The 25,915-nt window shown below is 40.7% G+C and overlaps 2 protein-coding genes across 7 annotated transcripts in view; one reads left to right on the top strand and one right to left on the bottom strand.

Annotated features, from left to right (window-relative positions):
* Positions 1-4,664: 4,664 nt before the first annotated feature.
* Positions 4,665-25,915, bottom strand: part of LOC307013011 (coiled-coil domain-containing protein 183-like) — a 50,607-nt gene continuing 29,356 nt past the window's right edge. The window contains exons 14-17 of one of the 6 annotated variants that reach the window (XM_079640245.1): positions 10,863-10,974; positions 6,718-6,885; positions 6,426-6,580; positions 4,752-4,943 (exon numbers count right to left, since the gene is read on the bottom strand). In XM_079640245.1, the coding sequence (XP_079496371.1) occupies positions 10,928-10,974 (47 nt within the window). In that variant the 3' untranslated portion in view covers positions 4,752-4,943; positions 6,426-6,580; positions 6,718-6,885; positions 10,863-10,927. Of the gene's footprint in view, positions 4,944-6,425; positions 10,975-25,915 lie in introns of all 6 variants that reach the window. The other 5 variants (XM_079640252.1, XM_079640243.1, XM_079640244.1 and 2 more) reach the window with 5 other exon arrangements.
* On the top strand, positions 16,236-22,814 carry LOC307013887 (general transcription factor II-I repeat domain-containing protein 2A-like). Its single transcript, XM_079641491.1, has 2 exons — positions 16,236-18,745; positions 18,846-22,814. The coding sequence occupies exons 1-2, from the start codon at positions 18,416-18,418 to the stop codon at positions 19,821-19,823; spliced, it is 1,308 nt and encodes a 435-aa protein (XP_079497617.1). The 5' UTR covers positions 16,236-18,415; the 3' UTR covers positions 19,824-22,814.

Raw genomic sequence — 25,915 nt, forward strand, 5'->3', positions numbered from 1 at the left:
AGTAACGCCGTTATAGTTACTGTGATTTAAATGGGTGCGTTACTGCGTTACATTATGTGATGGCACTGAACCGAATCTCCCTGCGGATGTAACTTACAGGCAAATACAGTGATGTCTTCTCACAGTACCATGGAAAAGTGAAAGTAACCAGAGAGGAGTGATGATTGTTTAACGTGGGGTAACATTTCAGGGTAAGCCAATCAGAGACAGAGTTGGGCGGGTCTTGCCTTATGGGGAAAATACACACACACACACACACGCACGCACGCACGCACGCACGCACGCACACGGCAACGCTCACCACCAGCACACACACACACAATGGCAGATGCAAGTATCAGTGAGAGCAGCAGCGCATTTGCAACTTGGAAATATAACCACTATTTTCAATTTGTGGGGATAAAGGACGCAAAAATATTACGGTAAAACTTTGCCATTTAAAGAAACATGTCAGTGGCCCTGCTCACAAATGCCTTGAATGAACATTCTATCGAAACGATGAACAGGCATACATAGATGCATGGAATAAGCTCAATCAACGCTTTGGGCAGCCATTTGTGATCCAAATAGCTCTCAGGGAGAAGCTGTCAAAATGGCAGAAAATAGAACCCAAAGACGCTGAAGGGTTAAGAACATTCTCTGACTTCCTAAATGCCTGCCAGCAAAGCATGCCCCATGTGAAGGGTCTATATATTCTAAATGACTACGAAGAAAACCAAAAGCTAATCCAGAAAATTCCTGATTGGCTAGCAGCACGTTGGAATCGCCAGGTTACAATCGCTATCATGGAAGGTAAAGAGTTTCCCACCTTTGAGGATTTCACTCACTTTGTGTCATTAGAGTCAGAGATAGTATGCAACCCAGTCACTTCTCTACATGCTCTCTACTCATCGAACTCATATGACAAAAGAGGCATTAAGGAAACAAGGGGAAATAAAGCAAATGTCTTCAGCACGCAAACGGCCATAAACAGTGAAAACCCAAGGACCCCTGCATGTGGTGCAAAGATGATAAGCATCAACTGCCCAAGTGTACAACCTTCATGGAAAGGTCCCTGGAGGATCGACGAACATATGTAAAAGATAATAAGCTGTGTTACGGCTGCATGAAGCCAGGTCACGGTGCAAAGGAATGTCGTCACCGCCACACTTGTGATGTATGTCAGAGAAGGCACCCTACCTGTCTCCACGATGAGAACTTCAGAAGACATGGAAATCAAGAAAGATCTGTTTTCACTTTGAACACAGCTCTTAATAGTGAACATGAAACCAAAGCAGCTACGGTACTCAACGTCACTGGAGGCGGTCAGACCGGCAGCACTTCCATGATCGTTCCTGTGTGGGTGTCCTCAGCTAAAAACCCATCCAAAGAACAGCTTGTCTATGCATTATTAGATACTCAAAGTAACAGTACCTTCATAGACCAAGAGGTAAGCAAGGAACTACAAGCCGACACCTATCCTGTGAAACTGAAACTTACCACCATGCTTGGAAAGAACATGATCACGACGAGTGAAAGAGTGTCTGGACTCCGTGTGCGAGGCTTTAATTCCTGCTTGCACATCGACCTTCCTCATTGTTACACAAGAGACTGTATTCCTGCAAATTGTGATCATATTCCCACTCATGACACAGCAAAGCCATGGTCTCACTTAACAGCAATCACAGATAACATGCCACCTCTCCTCAGCTGTGATGTCGGATTCCTAATCGGGTACAACTGTCCCAGAGCACTGACACCCAGAAAGGTGTTAACAGGAAAAGACAAAGAGCCCTTTGCTATCCTGACAGATTTGGGGTGGAGCATTGTAGGCTGCTCAACACCGTCTCACGAGAAATCTGAATCCAGCCTGTGTCACAGAGTTAAGGTAAAGGAACTCCCTCCAGTTACGCCGATGGATGTGATAGGCGCCCTGGAGTCAGAATTTAAGGACACAAAAGGAGATGAGAAAACTGTCTCACAAGAGGATCTTGTTTTCCTTGGAAATTTCAAAGACGGCATAAGGAAAAATGACAAGGGACATTATGAGATGCCTCTGCCCTTTAAGCAACGGCCACAATTACCTGATAACAAAAAACTTGCTGAAATCAGGCTCTGTCATCGACAAAAGTTCTGCAGAGATGAGAAATACAGAAAAGACTACACAACATTCATGAAAGAAATCATTGAGAGAGATGATGTCGAAGAAGTAAACGAAAACGGAAATCATGGTGAAAAATGGTACATTCCCCATCATGGCATCTATCACCCTAAAAAGGCACAGGCGCTGCAAACAAAGACCACAGAAACGATGAGTCTTGTCGTCCGTCTGTCAAAGTTTTCGTCATGGTCCCGAGCCATCAAAGCTGTTGCCCGCCTTCTGCGACAAGCTAAAAACATCAGGTCAGGTGGTCATGTTGCAGTGAGCGAACTGGAAATGGCTGAACGTGTCATAATCCAAGATCTGCAAAGTCAAACATATGAGAAAGAAATAAGACTGTTAAAGAAAGGAAGTCAACTACAGTGTTGCAACAAATTAAACAACCTTGATGTTTTTCTGGACACAGATGGTATCCTCAAGGTGGGAGGAAGACTCCGCCATTCATCCCTCGCTGACTCATTCAAGCACCCAAAGGTCATCCCTAAAGAGCACCACGTGACGAAGCTGATAATAGCTCACAACAATGAGAAAACAAAGCACCAGATAAAGACTGTCAGTAGTGTTTTGAACACTACTCTGTCACTTTCCCATGATAGACTCAATGACGCTTCACTACCGACTCTACTCTATGAAGCCATGGCCATAGTCAACAGTCGTCCTCTCACTGTGGATAACTTAAACAGTCCCGACAGCTTAGAATCACTCACCCCAAATCACTTGATCAACATGAAATCCGGCACAGCACTGCCCCCACCTGGTGAGTTCTCAAGAGAGGACTTGTACGGAGCAAAAAGACGGCGTTGTGTACAGTATCTGGCAGAGCAGTTCTGGAGTTGCTGGAAACAGAAATATCTTTACAACATCACCACAAGACAGCGCTGGCACACGCCAAAGAGAAATCTACTAGTCGGTGATATAGTGATGGACATGGATGAACTGTCACCAAGAGGTGAATGGAGACTAGCAAGAGTCTTAGAGACTGTCAGCGGTAAGGATGGACTTGTGAGGAGAGTGAAAATCTCAGTTGGAGATAAGAGACTGAACAAGAAGGGTGAGCGCCTTGGTAAACCTTCCATATTGGAGCGCCCAGTGCAGAAGCTGGTTCTTTTGTAAGAAGCTTCTTAAGCTGATGACGGCAAAGACACATTGACATTCTTAAATGTGAAAATTCTTCATAGTTAATGTTTTGAAAATGAAACATTCATAATTTTGGTGGGAGTGTAGATAACCCAATTTGTGTTATTTGAGACTGAAGGGGATGTTGCATTTTTTTTTGTTGCTTTTTTGTTGCAGTTTTATATATATATCTTATAATGTAATTTAGGTGAACTTCCTTTTTCATTTGTATGCTTTTATTTTGAAGGCGAGTTAACAAGGCTGACAGGAAGTGGTTGTAGCTTTTGAAAACAACGTGACGGAGAAAGTAATATCTTCTATGTAACGGCGGAGAAAGAGAAGAACGGACTGTATATTTAAATGTTGGCACCCCCCGAAGAGGCACAAGCTCTTACGTTGGGTCTGGAGTTTGAATAAATTCTGGTTCATCAGTAAAGTCTACGACCATTATTCGGAGGGAAATGCTACACAGATGACTTGTATTTCAAAATGACGCATTTATTTATTTCAGGTGACTTGTATTTCATGATGAGACATTTCATGATGAGACATTTCCATTCCTTATATGCAAATGAACGGGGCGTGGTTAGCTCACAGATCCAGAGACCCAGAACAAAGCAACAGCACCACACTGACTACTCGATAAGAGGAAGAAAATGGAGGAGAAGGACTATAACGCAAACTACTAAATTCTCAGAGTCAGACATTGCATGTAATCTGATACTCTAAATTTCGACGCCAGAAATGTTCGCTTCTTCTTCTTTGGTGTAAATTGTCCGTTGGCAAACCAGTTGACTTCTTCTTCTCTCGGTTTTTTGGCGGATTGCAAACAACTTTAAGGTGCATACCGCCACCTACTGTACATGAGTGTGAATAATCATATCATTCCATCTCTTAACTCATGGACGTATCTATGATCTAATCCAAAAATAAATAAATAAATAAAATAATAAATAAAACAAAACAAAACAACAATCTATGATCTTTCCTGACCTAATGTTAGATAATAGTACCTACCCCAGTTTCACTAAAGGTAAACAGTGCCTTTCTGGTAGCTCTTTCTCCCTCTCCTTTTGTTCCCAAAATACCAACCACACTCCATTCCCTCTCTGCCTCTAAAACGTTATCCTTTAGTTTTTGTCTCTCAGCTTTATAGATGTTCCACATTTTCTTTTACTCCACAGTTCCTACACGTGTCACTGTTACTTTTCCCCGTGACATGCATCGTACCATTCAAAGCTGTGTGATTTATTCTGAGTGTAGCTATCATCATTTCCTCCCTTTTTGTTTCTTTCTTTATAAATATTTGTCTGCTGGCATACCAGCAGACCAGCATTTATCTATCACCAGCTTATGTTAGTATTACATATACAATGTATTCCGGTAACTATCAAAAATAAAGACATTGTATAGTGTTCATAACAGTATTTTTATTTAATAAATTATACTTAATACAATAATATTACAAAAAAAACCTACATCTAAATAAATATATCATCTAAAATAGATGCATTTGATTTAGAAATAACAAATATAATTCAAAATGTAAACAGCAACAAAGAAATTATAAACATTATTTTTCTTTTTCTTGTTAATATCCATTATCTTCTCTGTTATGTATCTTCCGGTCTTTGCCAGCATTTTTGGTCCTCCATGTCTTTCTCGTACAGCCACTGCTTGAAGCAAACTGAAAATAAGAAACAACAATGTTTTAACAAATTGTATTAAATTATGTGATGATAGAACTGCAAACAGAATAGCTGTAACTTTAACAAAATAAATAACTCAGTTACCTCTAATCATTAACCCATGTTTGTATCATTGAGTTAACTCCGTGTGTTGCTGCTAGCATACATAACACCTGACGTGGAAACGTTACTCAAGGTGCATTTCTCCGTCTGAATGTGGTGCACTTTTGCTAAATGTTTAGACAAATAGCTCGTGTTACCGCCCTTACATGCTAAATTCTTATTGCACTTTTGGCAACGAGCATTTTCCACCTCAAGACCAAGCCCCCAGGAAGTGCGCCGGACTCTGAGGAAAATATTCGTTGTGTCCAAACGGCGGTACTACAATTTCCTTATCAGTCTATGACGTCGACCGGCCCAGAAATACTTTTCCCCCTTGACTAACATTGGGAAAGAGACGTCTGTAAATCGGTGGATACTTTTTTTGAAACTAAATAAACTACCCAGTATGAACTATTGTAAAGCCCTAGAATCATGAAGTCCTTAAAGTTGTAAAATGCACTAAAAGCCGAATCTAGATTTATTCTCTCTCTCCATTCTTTCTAGTGAGCCGAGAGTGTGTGCTCGGGGGGCGGGGCTTAAGGGGCGCATGCTCTGTGAGCGCACAAACGGGTTCTTCTGCTCTGACAGCCAGGCATGCTGGGTAATCTGTGACATTTCGCTCTCTCAAAAGTTGGGCCATTTTGACTTAATGCGCCAATGAGCAGCTCTCATAGGAAAGAACGGGACCCCTCCTCCGACGCTGTATCCAGTTCTTATTATACATCCGTGCTCAAGACGGGTAACATAACTACCCTCGGGACGCTTAGTTCTCTCCGCCATGTGTTTGTGTGTGTGTGTGTGTGTGTGTGTGTGTGTGTGTGTGTGTGTGTGTGTGTGTGTGTGTGTGTGTGTGTGTGTGTGTGTGTGTGTGTGTGTGTGTGTGTGTGTGTGTGTGTGTGTGTGTGTGTGTGTGTGTGTGTGTGTGTGTGTGTGTGTGTGTGTGTGTGTGTGTGTGTGTGTGTGTGTGTGTTGCATGCATGTAGCAGGTTCTGTGTGTAAACTGCCCCACCCCCTCGAACACCGACCGGGGAGAGAGATCTCTCGTCTGGATTGGAAAGATCGAAAATAAATCATAGACTTTGTAGTCTTATTGCATATTAGAAACTGAGTTGGCGACAGTAAGACTGCGATATAATGTTTATGTAGATATAATACATATGACATCTATTTTTTAAATGTCTCCAGTACCGATAAAAAGATTGATAACGTTGGACCTTAACTGTACCACGGTCTTTAATAATTCAGCCCCGGGGCCCGTTAATACTGGGGCTCGGTACCCATCCCTAGTTTTAATTATTACATCATCAATATTACATTTCAAATAACCAAGTACTTGGTATCTCACAAAGAGCAAGTTGCTAGTGATGCTAAGAACATACCTGGTGATGCTGATGATGGTGGCTCTTCGCTGCAGGATCTGGTCGATGTCCTCCTAGCAGAAGCGATTGCCTTCGTCGTTCTCATCCATGATGGCGGCGTAGGCTCCTTTCCTCAGGAGGTCCTCGATATCGTTCTTGGAGAACTGCTGGACCGGCTAAAGGCGACGCAGAGAGACATTTACACAAGTGGATTTAGAAAACTCTTTTCGAAAATAAACTAAGCGTACTGCAACAGCGACTGACCCAAAAATGACTTGGCATCTAGAAATATGACAGATTTTCTTTTTCTCACCCCGTTGTTGTTGCCTTCTTTGTTCCCACTCATGCTCTGCAGGACGGCACGGTCCAGCCCGAGCTTCAGACTAGCTTTATCCAGCATTTCCCTCTCATAATTTCTAGTGATCAGACGGTACACCTCCACCGCCTTAGACTGGCCAAAACGATGACACCGAGCTTGAGCCTGAAATAAAAAATTAAAAGAGGGGTCAAAAGAGCATCATGTGAAGCTGCTGTTCAACGTTTTTAAGCATTAAATGGAAAAATATACACTTAAAGAACCGAGGGAATAAACGGAAAGACTATTGTTGTTGTAGCCCGATAGAGAACCGCAGTGACGCGTCGTAAAACCCGGAAGTAAGTTAGCATTTTTAGCACTTCCGGTTCCTTCCTCAAAAAGCAATGCATTTTTTCCATAGGGTTTTGGAAAATAGCTCGAAATAAGGTCTGTGGTTGACACAAATTTAAGAGGTAATTGACGTTTTGTTCTACGACATTAAATACATCAGCAGTGACCCCACTGGGGATTTTTGAAGAGTTTACGTGTCTGAAAAACGATGGTTGTTACCGAATGGCTGAATAGGACGACAGAAATTGTCGAGGCCGTTGTACGTCATTACGCCGAACACGTAAACACTCCCGCTAAGTTTGTTTTCCCCTGTGTTCTGCTTAAAAGCAAGTACCTGCCTATCTTTAGTATCTGTATATCTATATCTGACCATTAGAATCTGTATTTTTGAAATTGTCGTTTTTAACACCGTAGTTTTACAAATTATAGAATAATTAATTACCAGTGTTTTCCAATTTTACTCGGCAGTTCGTTTCGTTGGCTAACGTTAGCTAAAGCTAGCGCTACTAGTTGGCTACGCAATGGTTTGTTGCTTTGCTCCTGGTTGCAGCCACAGGTCCTCGCATGAAACGTGCTTGTTCTATCGTTTCCCGGCCAATGTTTTCCAAAGGAGAGTCTGGATTCGTTCCATGAGGTAAGCTGACATTACATTTTTGTCCATGTCACGTGAAATGTAAATAATGGGTAGTGACTGTATCGCCGTTATAGAGATGGCGCTGCTGAAAAGACCGCAACATAAGTAAAGATAATGAATACATCCTATTAAAACCTGTGTGGCTTATATGATAAGTCTTATTAGTACAAGCAGCATAACGTTTCACCATGTAACTAAAGATTGTAGTCAGGGAAATCAATTCGACATATTGAACTAATAACAAATCACCTCTGGCTGGCAGAGAACTCTCTGCTCCATAGCTTCTCTTGGACGTAAAATCACATGTACATTTTACATTTATATTCAATTTAATATTCCATCCCTCACATACTTTTGTATATATAATAACTTATATTTTGTTTTTCTTGTTATGCTGCTGCAACACAAACATTTCCCAAATTGGGATCAATACAGTAATATCTTATCTTAATTCATTAGGAAAAATATAACTATTATAATTAGTGTAGCAGCTGACACCTATTTTCAATATGGATTAATCTACCATTTATTTCTTTAGTTCAATTTTCATCTATAAAAATGTCAAAATAGTGAAAATGTTCACGAGACTTATCAAAGTGCAAGGTTATATCTTTAGATGTTTTGTTTTAGCCTATGTACTGTATGTCTTAATGCTCTTACAGTATATGTGACGGTGTGACTTCCATGAAACTATATTTTATATCTTCCCAACAGACGAGCTGACAGGAAACCTAACTCTCTAACAACCACAACATTGCAAAGGCGAGTAAATGTAAATTAAAAACAATTCACCATTTTTTTATTTCTTCTTCCTTGCAGTGAGGTGAAGCTGACCTTGCACTTGGTGCCAGTAAGGATGTTCCTCACGCAGGCTGAATGTTTCTCCTTCCTTACTGACAAAGAAGCCCTTGATTTGCAATGCTTCACTAATTGTCATTTCCCTGGCTCTGTAGGGACACTTTACCTCCAGCACAGCGGAAGACCCTACCAGACCATCCGGAGATGTCCCCAACAATCCTGATAGGGAGAGCCACAAATCTGACTCATGGACCTGCATCTGAGTTGCAGTGGTGAATGCCCTGGCGCCCTAACATTCATTCATAGTCCCCCACTGTACAGACAAAACACCATCAAGGGCCTGTTGTTGTCTTAGCACCCTGGAAATAAAGGAAGCAGTCACACGCTTTGACCTCAGGACAGCTCCAAAGTTGCTGGCAGTAAACCTTCTTTTCCTGAACAAATGCCAGTTTGGGTTGGTTCGCTGACCAGTGGTAGCCACCTGAATTGCCCTCTGTTGCTCTTCAGACAATGCCATGCTTGCCACAATTGCCTCAGGTCCCTGATGCCCAACAGATTTGATAATTTCAGGAACAGTAAGTGTTTCCAAGCTGTAGTGTTCCTCTTCTGGCTCAGGGGAGAGAAGCCAAGAAATTCCTGAAAACCTGCCCCCGAGTCTGTCCCTCAGCCAGTCACGATCTTCGGACGTGGGCTCTCTTGTCAGCGGGTTAAATTAGTTATTGGTTTCAACAGTCACATTAAAACAGTTACTACATCAGATTACTATCACCTAAAGAACATATCTAGGATTAAAAGACTAATGTCACAGCAGGATTTGGAAAAACGTGTCCATGCTTATATCTTCAGTAGACTGGACTACTGCAATGGTGTCTTCGGTCTCACTAAAAAATCTATTAGAAAGCTGCAGCTGATTCAGAACACCGCTGCTCGAGTCCTTACCAACACTAAGAAATTGGATCACATCGCTCCAGTTCTGAAGTGTTTACACTGGCTTCCTGTGTGTCAAAGAATAGATTTCAAAATACTGCTGCTGTTTATAAAGCACTGAATGGTTTAGGACCAAAATGCATTTCTGACCTCCTGCTAAATTATGAACCATCCAGATCTCTCAGGTCTTCAGGGACTGGTCAGCTTTCTGTCCCCAGAGTCAGAACTAAACATGGTAAAGCAGCGTACAGTTATTATGCTCCAAATATCTGGAACAAACTCCCAGAAACCTGCAGGTCCGCTGCAACTCTGACTACTTTTAAATCCAGGCTGAAGACTTTTCTTTTTGTCGCTGCTTTTAATTGAACTATTCATATCTTCGACTGCACTGTAACTTTTATCCATGTATTTTTTCTTTTAATGTTTATTTTATTAGCTTTTCTTTTTAATGACTGATTTTAAATGCCATTTTCTTAATGTCTTTCATTTTTTGTAAAGCACTTTGAATTGCCTTGTGTTGAAAAGTGCTATATAAATAAACTTGCCTTGCCTAATAAAGATTTCATGTGACACATACAATTGATTTGTTGATGGGAATTAATGTGAATAAATTAACTCGGTCTTAAAAGGTTAACGGTACTCTTGCTATCACTACTCACCGACACTATAAACCTTGTCCCTCATGCTAGCCCTGACAAACCCGGTAAGCACACCTTCATCTAGGCTGCACTGTAACGTGTCCTGACTTGTAGTGGTTCTCTCCTCTATCTACACTCTTCTTGTCATCTTTGTAAAACGAAATCAGACTGGTAAGTAACACAGCCATGACTTCTAGTTAAATTCAGTGTGGCTAAAATGAAAATCTTTGTTAAAATATGCAAGCACGCGAAAGTCAAATTCAGCTTTATTGTCAAAAATTCTACATGTGTTATACATCCAGAAATATCGAAATATCGTTTCCCACAGTGTGACATGTATACATAAAACAAAAAGGGCCTAGATAAACGTGGTATACATTAAACAAAACGGGCCTAGATAACCGGGGTATACAGTTTAAAATGTTCAAAGTGCAGTTTCAGTGCAAGTCAGTTAAAACGATCTTAAGTTGGCGTGACGTTGAAGTCGTGCGACCCTGCTGCTGTAGTGGCTTGTAGTTCGTTTATAGCATAACATTAGCATTTTGCTTCTGCCGACTAGATTTATTATTCAAAAATTATAAAAGTAGGGTTGACATGTGGATATTATCCGGCTGAACAAAACGTGATCCATCTCTTAAATATGTGTCAACCACAGATCTTATTTCGAGCTATTTTCCAAAATCCTATGGAGAAATTGCATTGCGTTTTAGACGAAGGAACCGGAAGGAGTTTACTTCTGGGTTTAAGGACGCGTCACTGCGGCTCTCTATTGAACTATCTTTAGGACAGACAGAGCAGATATATATATATCGTACCTGCAGGTCATTTTGAGGGTTCCAATCAGAGTCGAATATCACACAGGTGTCCGCAGCAGTGAGGTTCACAAGCTCTTGATCAGGTGTTTGATGTGGGCTGGCATGATCCTTTCTGCAGCGATAAATAAAGAAAACAAAGAAGACATTATTAATAATAGTAATGATGGTAACAACAATAATATTAGCATAACTATTTATATGGCACTTACACAATTGCAAAGTGATTCTCACAACAAAAATAAAGAACAAAACAATATCAACAATAAAAAAACTAATGATTATAGGAATGGTACGGAGCCCCTAAAGGGACATGAAAAAAAAAAAAAAAAACAGAGAAAAAAAAAAGTCAGGATAACGGGTTAGTATCTCGTGCGCACGAGATACTTTCTCGTGCGCACGAGATACTAACCCGTTATCCTGACTTTTTTTTGGGGAGAAAGTTACCGGTGCGCCAAGGAGGAAGTGAAGCGCACAGGACACAACCATTTCATTGCAGACTGTTATGTTTACGTGGGGAAATGTTTGAGATATATTTCTTACTCAGACTTCACTTTAAGGACATTCGGCCAGGGATGTGTGGTCACTCCAGGAGGCAGCGGGACGTGTAACTCAGAGAAGAGCAGCACCAGCGCTCAAAGAGCTTTTAAGCACCACCTTCTGTGTTTACCTTCATTGAACAGCTATAAAGAGTGACCACAGGCCGTTTTAACCACACACACCTCTACACACACACACATTGTTTCCCTATAAAAAAGCTGCGGGGGAAGCAGGTACTCTGCGAGTCACGGACATTAATTCATAGATCAAAGCAGACTGGTTTACAAACTCTCCTGTTTTGCCAATCCGGTGCTTAAACCAATAGCTCTACACACCTGGCCGAAATGTCCATAAAATTAAGTCTGACCTCAAAATATAGTCTATCTCAAATAATGTATGCTCTGTCATTTCCCCACCTAAACATAACAGTCTGCAATGAAATGGTTGTCTAATGTGTGTTCCACTTCCTCCTTGGTGCATCGGTAACTTTCTCAAAAAAAATAAAGTCAGGAAAACGGATTTGTTTCTCGTGCGCACGAGAAACGAATCCGTTTTCCTGACTTTATTTTTTTCTCTCTCCATTTTTTTTTGCAGGGCTCTCGACTAACTTTTTTCACCATCCTCCCGGAACCTCCCGAAATACAATCTAATCCGTCCCAAAATTAATGTGGACCGTCCCGAATTTAAAATATAAATTTTTCTACATTATCATTAGTTAAAATCATTCAAAGTGACCTTAAACATAAATAAAACATCATACAAATCATTAGATGATAATTCATCAACCTTTTTATTTGAGTAAATCAGTCAATCACATGAACGAAGGCCAAATATATTTAAACAAACACACAAACGAGAAAATTACTCTAATATTGAATCAAATCAAGTCCCATCCAATTAACAAAAAAATCCAACACTCTGTCCTGAAGACAGAACCCAGAGTAACCACTAACCAGGATACACTGTAACACAGTCAGGAGACCTTTACAAACTTCCCCGCCCCCTCGCTCACAGACGGGAGAGAGAGATCTCGTCTGGATTGGAAAGCTCGAAAATACATCATAGACGCATTTTGCATATTATTGCATATTAGAAACGAAGTTGGCTAAACTAAAAATGCGATATAATGTTTATGTAGCAATAATACATATGACATATTTTTTAAATGTCTCCAGTACCGATAAAAAGTCAGATAATGTCGGAGCTTAACGTTACCACTGTCTTTAATAATTCCGGCCAGGGTGGAGCCCGTTTAATACCGGGGCTCGGTAACCATCCATACATGGGGAGAGGCGCAGCATATTGCTAAGGACTAAATACGATGGAGGGTTCTCCTCTCAGCCTTATTACCCATAGAGAGGCGAAGTCCATCCCCTTCCGGGAGCCTCCATGGGACCCCGGAAGCGGAAAATTATACATTGAAGTCAATGGAGAGAGAAAATTTATCTTTTGATCCCGTTTGAATTGTGCCACGAATGACACATGATTTTTGTCAATCTTAAACAATCATTTCCATCTAAAAAAAGTCACAGTTTGTCGTAAAACTGTTGAAATATAAGACTATGAAAAATACGCAACTAGAAAGACTACAAATCCCAAATGCATTCTGGGTCGCGTAAGTGATGTCATAGGCGATAATGCTCCAAGACTGGTTGCGACGAGTGGAGTGACCAGGCTTTTTGACCAGACTCTTGGATCCCTTGGACACGTGCTGAGACTGAGTAGACGGAGATAGGAGTGAACGTTGAAGTGAGTGCGAGATTGAGAGCAGCTGGTGGAATGGCTTCTTTGAGTCCTGGAGAGGAGGATATGGAAAGTGCATCTGAAGGAGGATGGAATGAAGTAAGGAAAAAGACTTCAAGAAAGAAGATAGACATGTCAAGTGACAGTCTTAGTAAATCTGATTCACAGAATGAATTGAAGAGAGTAAAGAAAAGGATTGAGTATGAAGAATGGAAAGTGATTGTGGAGTTTGGTGAGCAATCCGCAGCTAAGCTACATCCAGTGGCCCTGACTAAAGCAATTCACAAAGAAATTGGATCGATAAAACAAGCAAGATTTCTGAGCAAAGGACGGATGTTGGTTGAGTTGATTAATGCAAGACAACAGGAAAAGTTACTGAAAATGAAGACCCTGAATGAAGTTCGAATTAAATGCCATGTTCCTGGAGCAAATCGGAAAATACTTGGAGTTATCAGTGGAGTTCCCATAGAAATCGGCATAGAAGAACTCAAGAAGGAAATTAAAGGGGGGAATGTGACTGTAGTAAAGCGTCTTCCTACTAGGTATCAAGGTAAGATAGTGGATAGTTTGTCTGTTCTTCTTCAGTTTGAAGAAACAATACAACAGAAGATAATGATCGGTTGCATGAGCTTTCCAGTAAGAGAATTCATCCCTAAACCTCTGCGGTGCTTTAAGTGCCAAAGGTTTGGGCATGTGGCAGACAAGTGCAAAGCAACTAAGCCCAGGTGTCCAACATGTGCGGGGGAACATGAATATGGTAGTTGTACTGCAGGTGCTAAGGTGAAATGTTGTAACTGTGGTGGGGAACATAGTGCTGCGTATCAGGGCTGTGAAGTGCAGAAAAATGCCAAGGAGGTGCAGAGATACAAAGTGCAAAATAAAGTCTCATATGCTGAAGCAACAGAAAACGTTTCACTAAACATAGCTAGGAAATCCCAAGTAGCATCAAGTATGTTCTCTTCAAAAGATTTTCCCAAACTCCCACAGGCAAAGGAAAGCTCCACAAAGTGTTCACATAAGTGTGTGATAGGAGAGGATGCATTGATTGTTAATAAGTACAAGTTTGTGGTCTTTATTGGAAAAGTGGTGAATGTTGCTTTACAACAGACAAAAAAGAGGTCAAGACTGAAAACAATAGTGGAGGCAGCAGGTGAATTTTTGGGGATAAAGGATATAACCGTTGAAATGATACATGAAATGCTAGCCACCAATAATGATGATTCACAGATTAGTGAATAGATTAATGGTTTTTCTCATTCTGCAATGGAATGCTAGAAGCCTTATTGCAAATGGACAAGAATTCAAGACCTATATATATCAGTTAAAAGAAAAACCAGACGTTATTTGTATTCAAGAAACATGGCTGAACACTCATTTGGACTTCATAATTGGGGGATATACTGCTATAAGACAAGATAGAAATGATGGCCAGGGAGGGGGATATGCAATCTTTATCAGAGAAGTCATGTCTTATAGTAAGCTAACTTTTAAGAACAGTCATGATTTGGAAATAGTGGGTGTAGAAGTTTGGATTAATAAAAGGAAAATTAGTGTCCTGAATTTTTATAATCCATGTAATAAACTCAAAATAGAGGAATTAGACAGTCTTTGCCAAGGAAATGAAATAATATGGTGTGGTGATTTTAATGCACATAATACAATGTGGGGAGGGAGATCAACAGATTACAACGGACAGGTGGTGGAGGATTTAATGGAGGCAAAGGAATTAGTTTGTTTAAATAATGGGCAAGGTACAAGGATCAATTTTAGAGATGGAACAGAGTCTGCGATCGACCTAACTCTTGTAACAAGTGAATTAGCTTCTGGTAGCAGTTGGGAAGTATTGGCAAATAACAGTATTGGGAGTGATCATCTTCCGATTATAATCAAGTTTGATATAAATCATGTGGTTGAGCTAGACGGTATCATGAGATGGACTTTTTCTAAAGCAAATTGGGAGATGTTTGCTAAATTGTGCGATAATGAATTGGATCAGATTGATATGTCAGAAAGTATTGATGAAATAAATGAGCAATTTACTTCAAATATAATTAAAAGCGCTAATCAAACTATTGGGAATAAAACTGGGAAACTTGGTACATGTGTTAAGATGGTACCGTGGTGGAACAAAGACTGTAATGATGCAATCCGAAACAAAATCAGGCTGTTTGGAAAGCTAAGAAAGACACATTCATTACATAATTTATTACAATATAAAAAGGCACAGGCTCAGGTAAGGAACATTGTTAAAAGAGCAAAAAGGGAGTGCTGGAGAGGATTCTGTTCAAGTATTGGGAGAACTACACCATTAGATAAAGTATGGGGAATGATTAAGAAGATGAGGGGAATAAGACATCAGAGTAACCTGCCAGTATTAGATATTGGAGGGGAAGTTGCCACTGGTGCTTTGGAGAAGGCAGAAATTCTAGCTGAAAATGTTGTCAAAGTTCATTCTTCGGAAAATTTGACAGAAGAAGGTAAGATCAGGAGGCAGGAAGTGTTAGATGAGCATCCTAATGTATATGAAGAAAGACATTCGTCGCAGAGTGTTGTAAATATACCTTTCTCTATTCAAGAGTTGAGAAGAGCATTAAGTAAGTGTAAAATGACTGCTCCTGGGAAAGATAATGTATGTTATATAATGTTGACCAAATTAAGTGATTTTGCATTAGGAAAGCTGCTGGAGATGTTTATTTTTTATTTTTTTATTTAACCTTTATTTAACCAGATAAAAAGCATTGAGATAAAATCTCATTTACAATGCTGACCTGGCCAAGAAGGCAGCAACGTTACACATAACACATAACACAAACATATAAAATACAGAGAACATAACTAAGAAAACAAAAGACGAAAAAAAGCAGTTACTACATTGTGCACATTAGGACAGTAAGAAAGGCACTACTTATTACTGCAAGAGCAGCTGGTGGTAAGGACTTCTGACAACTTCAATTTAAAACAGGCTATAGAAACAAGTGCCGTCAGTTTGAGGCGTGATTGAAGGTCATTCCAAGACCAAGGACCATAATAAAAGAGACTCCTTTTTCCAGCCTCAGTCCGCACAGCAGGAACCTGGAACCGTATCAAGGCACTGGATCTGAGGTTGTAAAAGTCACAAACTGGAGCAAATCTGGCACATATGTAGAGTGGAAGATTTCCTAAAATGGCTTTATACATTAATAAAAACCAATGCTGCATCCTACGCATAGTGAGTGAGGACCATCCAGTTAGGCTATACAGTGTGCAATGATGAGTCCTATAGGGTGCATTTGATATATAACGCAGTGCAGCATGGTAGAGTGGGTCAAGTTTGGCCAAGACAGTGGGACAGGCAAATCTATAAATGGTGTCACCGTAGTCCAGCTGGGACAGGAATAAGCCAGAGACCAACCTTTTACGGGATGAAGTTGAAAAACAACATTTAAGTCTGTAAAGGAAGCCAAGACTGAATTTCAATTTCTTTGTTAGAACTTCGATATGGTGTTTGAAGTTCAGATTACTGTCCAACCAAAAGCCAAGATATTTGTAGATATCAACAAACTCCACAGAGACGCCATCAAGGGTGTCAATGGAGAGGCAAGAGGACGCTGACTTGGGACCAAAAAGCATTGCTTTGGTTTTCTTACTGTTCAAAAGCAGTTTGGAATCAAGAAGTGCATGCTGCAGCGTGATAAAATCAGATTTTAAATTGGAAACGGCCATGTCCAGAGAAGGAGCACATGAATATACAATAGTGTCATCAGCATACATATGATAGGTAGAAAATTGCATCTGATTACAAATATTGTTTACATATAATAAAAAGAGCAAAGGCCCCAAAATAGAGCCCTGTGGAACGCCCTTCTCCAAGGTGACAGGGTCAGAGACAGTGCTACCCAACCTGACGCATTGAGTACGGTCGGTTAGATAACTCTGAAACCAACAAATGGCATTATGACCGAAACGAGACACCAACATAACATTAGACATAATGTGGTGATCTACAGTATCAAATGCTTTGGCTAGGTCAATAAACAATGCAACACAAACAGATTTGTTATCCAAAGCAGCCTTGATATCATCTAAGACTTTCAGACTGGCAGTCACAGTACTGTGCTTTGATCTGAATCCAGATTGCATAGGGTTAAGGATGTTGTGTGAATTTAAAAAAAGTTTTAGCTGAGTAGAAACTAGGGACTCAAGAATCTTTGATAACACAGAAAGATTTGAGATAGGACGATAATTATTTAACTCAGTGGGATCACCAGCTTTCAAGAGGGGCGATACCAGAGCTTGCTTCCACAGAGCTGGCAGTGTGTGAGTGGACAGGGAGAGATTACAAATATCAGTTACTGGTTGTGCTATAATCTGAGCTGCAATTTTGAAAAAGAATGGGTCGAGGCCGTCAGGCCCGGCAGACTTTTTAGGATCAATTGAGTGCAAACCCTGTAAGACTTCAGAGACCGAGAAAGAAGCAAAATCAAAAACAGGGGAGCTCATCTCTTGACTAGGGCTGTGAGTACGACCATTTAGAGCAGGGATGGGCAACTGGCGGCCCGCGGGCCGCATGTGGCCACCGCCCTCACTTTGTGCGGCCCGCGAGTCAATTTACAAAAATATATTGGTTTCACAGTTGTAAACAAGCAAATCATTTGAACCAGACCCCACTTGTAATTAATAATATTCACCGCTAGAGGGCGCTCCCCCCAAATTCATGAGGCCTGCAGCCAAGTGTATATTGTCTTCTGTTTACCTCGCGGCTTTCCTCCGTTAGCGGGAAAAGAAACATGAGCGCCCAAAAAAGAAAACTGGACCTAGAAAACCGTCTCTTTCAGCCAAAATGGGAAATAGATTATCTGTTTACAGAATTCAAAGGCAAACCTATGTGTTTGGTGTGTCTTGAAACTAAATCGGCAATGAAGGACTACAATTTAAGTCGCCACTACAACAGCACCCATAAAGACAAATATGAAAAGCACACAGGAGCTGCCAGAGTCGCCATCGTTGCTGACCTAAAAGTGAAAATATGCCAGCAGCAGAACTTTTTTACCAGAGCCACGACTACACAGCAATCGTCTCTCACGGCGTCTTATGCCGTTTCCCTTGAGCTTGCTAAAGCTAAGAAGCCCCTGTCTGACGGCGAAATGGTGAAGAGTTGTGCAGTCCAGATGGCTAAAGCATTCGGAGATGACAACATGGCTAAAAACTTTGAAACCGTCTCTTTGTCCCGTCGGACAGTGACACAAAGAATATTTGATATATAAAATCATGTCGAACAAAAGGTAAAACAAGTCATGCATGACTGTGCATACTTTTCCTTAGCGTTGGATGAGAGCACTGATGTGACTGATGTGAGCCAGCTTCTCATCTACACACGGGCCATTAACAGTTCCTTTGAAGTGCACGAGGAGTTATTGAAACTGGCTTCTTTGCATGGCACTACCAAAGGACAAGATATTTTCGCCGCTGTTGAAAATGTTGTAAGTGCGCACGGAGGATTTCACAAGCTCTCAGCTGTTGTTACCGATGGTGCGCCAGCCATGCAAGGAAAGCGCACTGGATTCGCCGGCCTCCTCCGCCAGAGTGGCGTTGACTGTCCAATACTGCACTGCATCATACATCAGGTGGGTAACATTATTGTTAGCTATTCTAATGGTTTTGAATCTGGGCATTCTTTATAAAAAAAAAAATCAGGCTAAATCAAATTTCGTTTTGATGTTGCAGGAGGCTCTGTGTGCCAAATCAATGAACTTTAGCCATGTCATGGATTTAGTTACCAAGACTACTAATCTCATTCGAGGAGGGAACCGGTCTCTCAATCACAGGAAGTTTATAGCCTTTTTGGATGAAGTGAACGCCGCGTACGGTGATTTACAGATGCACACAGAGATAAGGTGGATGAGCCGTGGAAAATGCTTGGAGAGGTTTTTTGCGCTACGCGCAGAAATCCCTGTGTTCTTGGAGGACACCATCCAATGTGATACAAGTGCGTACTGCGCAAAACTCAGGAATACAGATTTTCTTCTCGACATGGCTTTCCTTACGGACATTACCTCGCATCTTAATCACCTGAATATGCGGTTACAGGGAAGATGCCAAACCGTGTCGGATCTATATGCGCACATGAACGCATTTGTTACTAAACTGACTCTGTTTAAAGACGGATTTTCAGCCGACCGTCCTAATCTGGCGCACTTCCCGTCATGTGAAGAGATGCGCAAAGATGCCCCCGAATGTGAGAAAACATTACCCAAGTACAGAGCCGACATAGAAGCACTGCAGCAGCAGTTTAAGAAGCGCTTTCAAGATTTCCACACCATGCAGCCACGCATCGAGTTATTCACTAACCCCCTCTCGGCTACAATCATCGAGCAGCCCCCTGAGTTGCAGCTTGAAATGTGCGAACTACAGTCAGACCCCTTTCTAGCAAAGCGCCAGGAGAGGGGAATTTCCTTTTGGAGACTGCTACCCGAGTCCCGCTTTCCACTCCTCAGGGATTTTGCGCTCTCAATGGCCAGCATGTTTGGCAGCACTTACATCTGCGAGAGCAACTTCTCTATGATGAAGCACATCAAGTCAAGGGAGAGAAACAGACTGACAGATGAGACACTGTTCCATCTCATGCAAATCGGATGTACAAATGTTGAGATTGACATTCAGTCTATTGTGCAGCAGCAGGAGAGGCCACAAGTATCTCATTAAGAGTATAGCTCACTGATCCAGCTGTGGGTGAAGTTCAGAAAAATGCATATGTTCTTGGTTTTATGTATGGAATGTGAGGGAAGCATAGAAACACAATACAAAGATGAATATTCGTTGTTAAACTCAGTGTTGGTGTTTGGTACAATAAACATTTATTGCTTATACATATTTAGTTATTTTCATTAAATTAGTAGCTAAAGTTGGTTATTTAAATGTTGTGGATATAGTATCCTGCCGATGGAAGTGAATGGTCACGAAGTGGCCCTCTGGTAGTGAGGACATTTTTTTTTGGCCCTCACTATCCTCAAAGTTGCCCATCCCTGATTTAGAGAGTCATGACTTTGCTCATCAAAAATGTGACCAGCCTTTTTGAAGTGAGCATTGAAAGCATTAGACATACCATCTGAATCTGAAATAAAATAATCACTGACCTTCAGTTTTTGTGGGAAACTAGAAACTTTCTTGTTCTGAAGTGATTTAATTGTTTTCCAGAACTTAGAATGGTCATTAAAACAATCAGTGGTTAAGCTCAGATAGTAATCAGTTTTAGCTTTTTTAATAAGGGCTGAACATTTATTTCTGAGGACACGAAAAAGAAGCCAGTCATCACTAGTGTTAGACTTTCTAGCTAAAGACCATCGCTTATTTCGATCATGAATTAGATCAGATAGTTCTCTAGTAAACCATGGAGTGTTCCTATTCTTGACTCTGAATTTTCTAAGGGGGGCATGTCTATTAATAATCGATAAAAAGTGATCAATAAAAAATTGGACGGCAACATCAACAGATGGAATTAACGCTATGATGTGCCATTTAACCTCCGCCAGATCGTGTAGGAAAGCCTGCTCAGAGAAGTGTTTGAAGCAGCGCCTGAGGACAATAAGGCCCTTGGCTTTGGGCAACTTAGTGCTCCTAACGCAAGCAATAGTGCAATGGTCACTGATATCATTAGGAAAAACACCAACAGACACATACTTATGAGCTGCATTTGTTAGAATGACATCTATAAGGGTATCGTTATTGGGTTTGGCAGGGTTTATTCTAGTGGGACTATCAATAAGCTGAGTTAAGTTCAAAGAATCACAAACCTGCTTAAACTGTGAAGATTTATCACTCAACCAGTCCCAATTTAAATCACCCATTAATATGATTTCAGAAGAAAACATAGACAACAATTCAGTAAGGCTAGTAGTTGCATCCATGATGGCCGATGGAGGCCTATAACAGCCAATAACAGTGAGAGGAGCATTTGCTATAGTTATTTGGACTGCTAGCAACTCAAATTGCCTTGGAATTGAAATAGAGTGAAGGACTGAGCACTGTAGTTTCTCAGCAGTGTATATTGCAACACCACCAGCTCTGCCCTTACGATCCGTTCTGAATACATTATATCCATCAATGTGAATAACAGTGTCAGTGACAGACGGTTTTAACCAGGTTTCAGAAACTACAACAATATCAGGTTTAGCAACTAAAAACCAGGTCTTGAAAACATCTAATTTGGGCACTAGGCTTCTAGCATTAACATGCAGAAAACCCAATCCTTGCCTACAGCTAAACTCATTCGGAGTTGGCAAATTATGCAAGGAAGCAGAGAAACACTCAGGACTAGGGTTAATGTTAACGTTACCAGAGAGTAGTAGCAGTAACAATATTAACAGTCTGGAAGATGACTTTTTCACATGGGCTCTGGACGCGTCGCTCCTCGGGGGGGCGGGGCTGCTCCAATCCTTCGATATTAGCGAGTCCAGAGTAAATAGGGCAAACGGGAGAGCGCATTTCGTGCCATGAAACATCAGCTTTTGGTAAAAACTATCCGATGGAGTCAGCGCTCCAGAGGTTCCACCATCTGAAAGTCCGAAGTGAATAGAGATATTGCTGGGAGGCAACCCGTCAGTTTTGCCGACATGCGGTCTGACAATTAATCCCAGGAAGAAAGCGAACACAAGGGTAGCTTTAGGCAACATAGTGCCTTAACACACCCAATTCAGGATCCGCAGCTCAGGTGAATCCGCAGCTCAGGTGCATCAGCCCCCGACAGCACGGCAGGACAGACAGCAATCCAGAGTCCGAAGGAGCGAAAGCTCAGGCAGAGAGCAAACAATCCAGTCACAGCGAGGCACCGGCACAAAACAGCCCAAAAACTCAAGCTTTTAAAACGTTTTTAAAAGCGCAGCAGACCAATTTAAAAACGGGTCTAAAAAGCTAAATAAAAATTATAAAATGTCAGTATGCACAAGAAGAAAGAGGATGAGACAAACACTAACAGAGACAGAAAACAAATCAACGTGCTGTCATCTTGGTGCCCCACAATGCATTGCAGCCGCAGCATTTGCCGTCACTTATGTACAATAAGATCTGGGAGAAAGGGAAGCTGCCAATAATATGGAAAGAGTCAGTCATTATTCCTATTAGGAAACCTGGGAAAGATCCAACCAGTCCAGGCAGTTATAGACCTATAGCTCTGACATCACACTTGTGTAAAGTTATGGAAAGAATGATAACAGAAAGGCTAACATACTACATTGAGAAAAATGAACTAATGACTCCTTATCAGAGTGGGTTTAGAAGAGGGCGGAGTACTTTAGATCCACCGCTGTGCCTGGAGTCTGAAGTCAGGAAAGCCCAAGCGAACAAGGAGTGTGTTGTAGCTGTATTCTTTGATGTGGATAAAGCTTACGATATGATGTGGAAGGAAGGATTATTAATAAAACTGGACATTATGGGTCTGGGAGGTAATGTATATAATTGGATTATGGATTTTTTGTTTGGCCGTGCCATCAGAGTCCGAGTTGGCAAGTCATATTCTCGCAGGCATGAAGTTGAAAATGGAACCCCGCAGGGGAGTGTCATCAGTCCTCTTTTAGTTTCTATCATGATCAATGATATATATACACAAGTAGGATCTGATATTGGTAAGTCACTTTTTGCAGATGATGGAGCTATTTGGAAAAGGGGCAGAAATGTAAAATATATTGTAGCTAAGATTCAGGAAGCCATTACGGAAATTGAAAAGTGGTCTGTGACATGGGGGTTTAGATTGTCGGTGGAAAAAACTGAAACTTTATTTTTTACGAGGAAAAGGATAGGTGAGGAGGTTAGGTTAAAACTTTATGGACAAGATCTAAAGAAAGTGAAGACATTTAAATTTCTGGGAATATGGTTGGACGAGAGAGTCACATGGAGAACTCACATTGATAAAGTAGTAGATAAATGTAAAAGGGTTTTAAATGTTATGAGGTGCTTGGCAGGCACTAAGTGGGGGGCTGATAAAGCTGCTTTGAGGAACGTATACACGGCCTTAATAAGATCAGCCATAGAATACGGACTAATAGTGTATGGGTCAGCTGCATATTCTTCTCTTCAAAAATTAGATAGAGTCCAGGCACAAGCACTAAGGATATGCTGTGGGGCAGTAAGATCTACACCAGTGTCGGCACTTCAGGTAGAGGTCGGAGAAGTACCTATTTCTTTGAGGAGAAAGCAGTTAATTGTTAATTACTGGGCAAATCTACAGGGTCATAAAGATACTCACCCTACTAAACAAACTGTACAAACAAGTTGGGAAAGTAACAAAATAAAAAAAGAAAGTTTTAGTTTTTGTGTTTCGGAAATATGTAAGGAATTCAAAGTTACAGAATGGAATATTAGTCCGACGGTGTTGTTATCAGCTGTTCCACCATGGTTGCTACCTCAACCTATAGTAGATTTGTCACTAGTGAAACGGGTACATGCAATGAAAAACAAATTCAATGTACAGGCTTATGTGAACACTATTCTACATGAACAATATGGGCAGTTTATACAAATATTTACTGATGGATCCAAAAATCCAGAAAATGTTCGAACTAGTTGTGCATTTTATGTTCCTGAGTTAAAAGTCAAAGTGGGAAAGCGTACAAGTGATCACATTGCAGTATATACAGTAGAGATGATGGCTATCTCTCTAGCACTTCAGTGGGTAGAGGAAATACAGCCAATGCGAGTGGTCATTTGCTCTGACTCCAGTGCAGCTCTGGAGAGTATAAACAACTTCTCTTCAGAATGTCGTCAGAATATTTTACATGAAATTTTACAAAGCATGTTTAGGTTAGTTCATCTGGGAATTGTTGTTCAATTTGTGTGAGTTCCAGCACATGTGGGTATTAGAGGGAATGAAGTAGTGGATCAACTGGCAAAATGTGGTTTGAAAGCAAACCAGATTGATATTATGGTACCCATCAGTAGAGCAGAAGTCAAATCTTTTACAAAAGTGGTTATCAAGCAACAATGGCAAAAACTATGGGACAGTAACACCAAAGGAAGACATTTATATCAGATACAAAGGGAAGTAGGAACAGGAAGCACGTGGGGGAGTAGTAGAAGAGAACAGAGCATTAACAGCAGGATAAAATTGGGACACTCTGGACTAAACTCATCACTGCATCTGATTGGAAAACATCCAAATGGCAATTGTGATAGTTGCCAACAACCAGTGACAATACATCATGTATTTTTTAGCTGCCCGGATTATAACAGACAAAGATTAATTCTGAAAACTGCACTGGAACAACTCAACATCAAGGACATGGATTTCAAGGCAATATCTGAAAGTAAATCAAGAAATGAAGCAAACAAGCTGATCTTCAAATTCCTCAAAAGCACTGGTCTGAGGACAAGGATGTAATATGAACATGTAATAACTAGACAGTAGGTGGCGATATATGCTCCACGTGGAAGCGATTCGCCATTAAAGAAAAGAAGAAGAAGAAGAAGACTGGTTGCGACTCGCGAAGCAAAGAGGAAGAAGAAGACTGATTTATTCCCTCCAATAAATATAAGAGATTGCTCCAATAAATGCACTTTTACAATATGCCTGTGTGCTTTGTACCAGGTTGTAATCACAAAAGAGATCATACCACTTGCTCGTTCTATCGCTTCCCGTCTTATGAAAGGACCAGGAGTCGTTGGACCAAACATATCAGGTAATATACATGTTTTGCATGGAACATAGTCAAGTTAGCTACCTAGCTATAGCGAGCATGTTAGTTAGCATTACATTACATTACTTAGCCTTGTCATTTGTATTAGCCTTAACATGAAGTAAACCAAAAATGTTAAACAGTAAGAGTAGTCATGATGGTAAGTATTTTGTGAAACATTTGAAGAGTAGCCTATCGCCCCCTCCACCAGGTGCTAAGGGGGCGGGAGGTAGGCTAATGCTACATTAGCATATTTTCTACTTAATGCTATCTGCACAAATGGTTAACATTGAACATTAAAAGATCAGGCAGTTCAGGGAGAGTCGAAGGAAGGAAGACAGGCAGCTTTGTATGACATTCTTCTGGACGTGTTTCATTGTGATGATAGTGAGAGTCAATCTGTTTGTTGGAAAGACAGTAGTTGAGAGATTACTGAGAGAAAATTATTAAAATAGATAATTATTCAGTGTTGTTACTTTAAAGTGTTGTTACTGACCTTTTTGTCTTTTATTTTCTTTACCTCACCTGTAACTGCTGAGACCCTGAGGAACATGCACACTGGACTGACCTGCTCTGGCAACCTGATTTCCACTGTACGTAATAGTATTTGGTTATGGTATATTATTTATATACATCAAAGGCACAATGCACCCCCCAGAGACACACATGTATTGAGTGTGATATTTTGCATTGGTCATGTGAAATCATCTTTACATACTAGAAAACTGTAGGAGTGGCAACTTGTTTTGAAATTGAATTTTTAATATCCGATAATAAAGTTGATCTGTTTTCTTTATTCTTCTCTCTTCCCAGCTCCATCCATCACCATTCTCTGTTCCTGCAGGTCCTTCTTGCTAATCAATATTCATATTTTTTTACACAATTACAAATAAAGTCAATGTATTGTATGACATTAAGTTGTGCTTCATTCTGAGTCAATAATAAATTCATTCTGCCTTCAACTGCAAAATTATTGTGGACTGCACCGACATCCATGTAGCTGCCCCCCAGTAAGATGAACCAAGCAAAGTTGACACTCAACATACAGCTGTGCTCTTAAGTTTACATGAAGAATTTGTGAAATATTGGTAATAACAGGTTTAAATGATTATTAGTAATTAATTATATAAT

This window comes from Notothenia rossii (assembly GCF_949606895.1).
Source record: "Notothenia rossii genome assembly, chromosome: 7".
Lineage (NCBI taxonomy): Eukaryota > Metazoa > Chordata > Actinopteri > Perciformes > Nototheniidae > Notothenia > Notothenia rossii.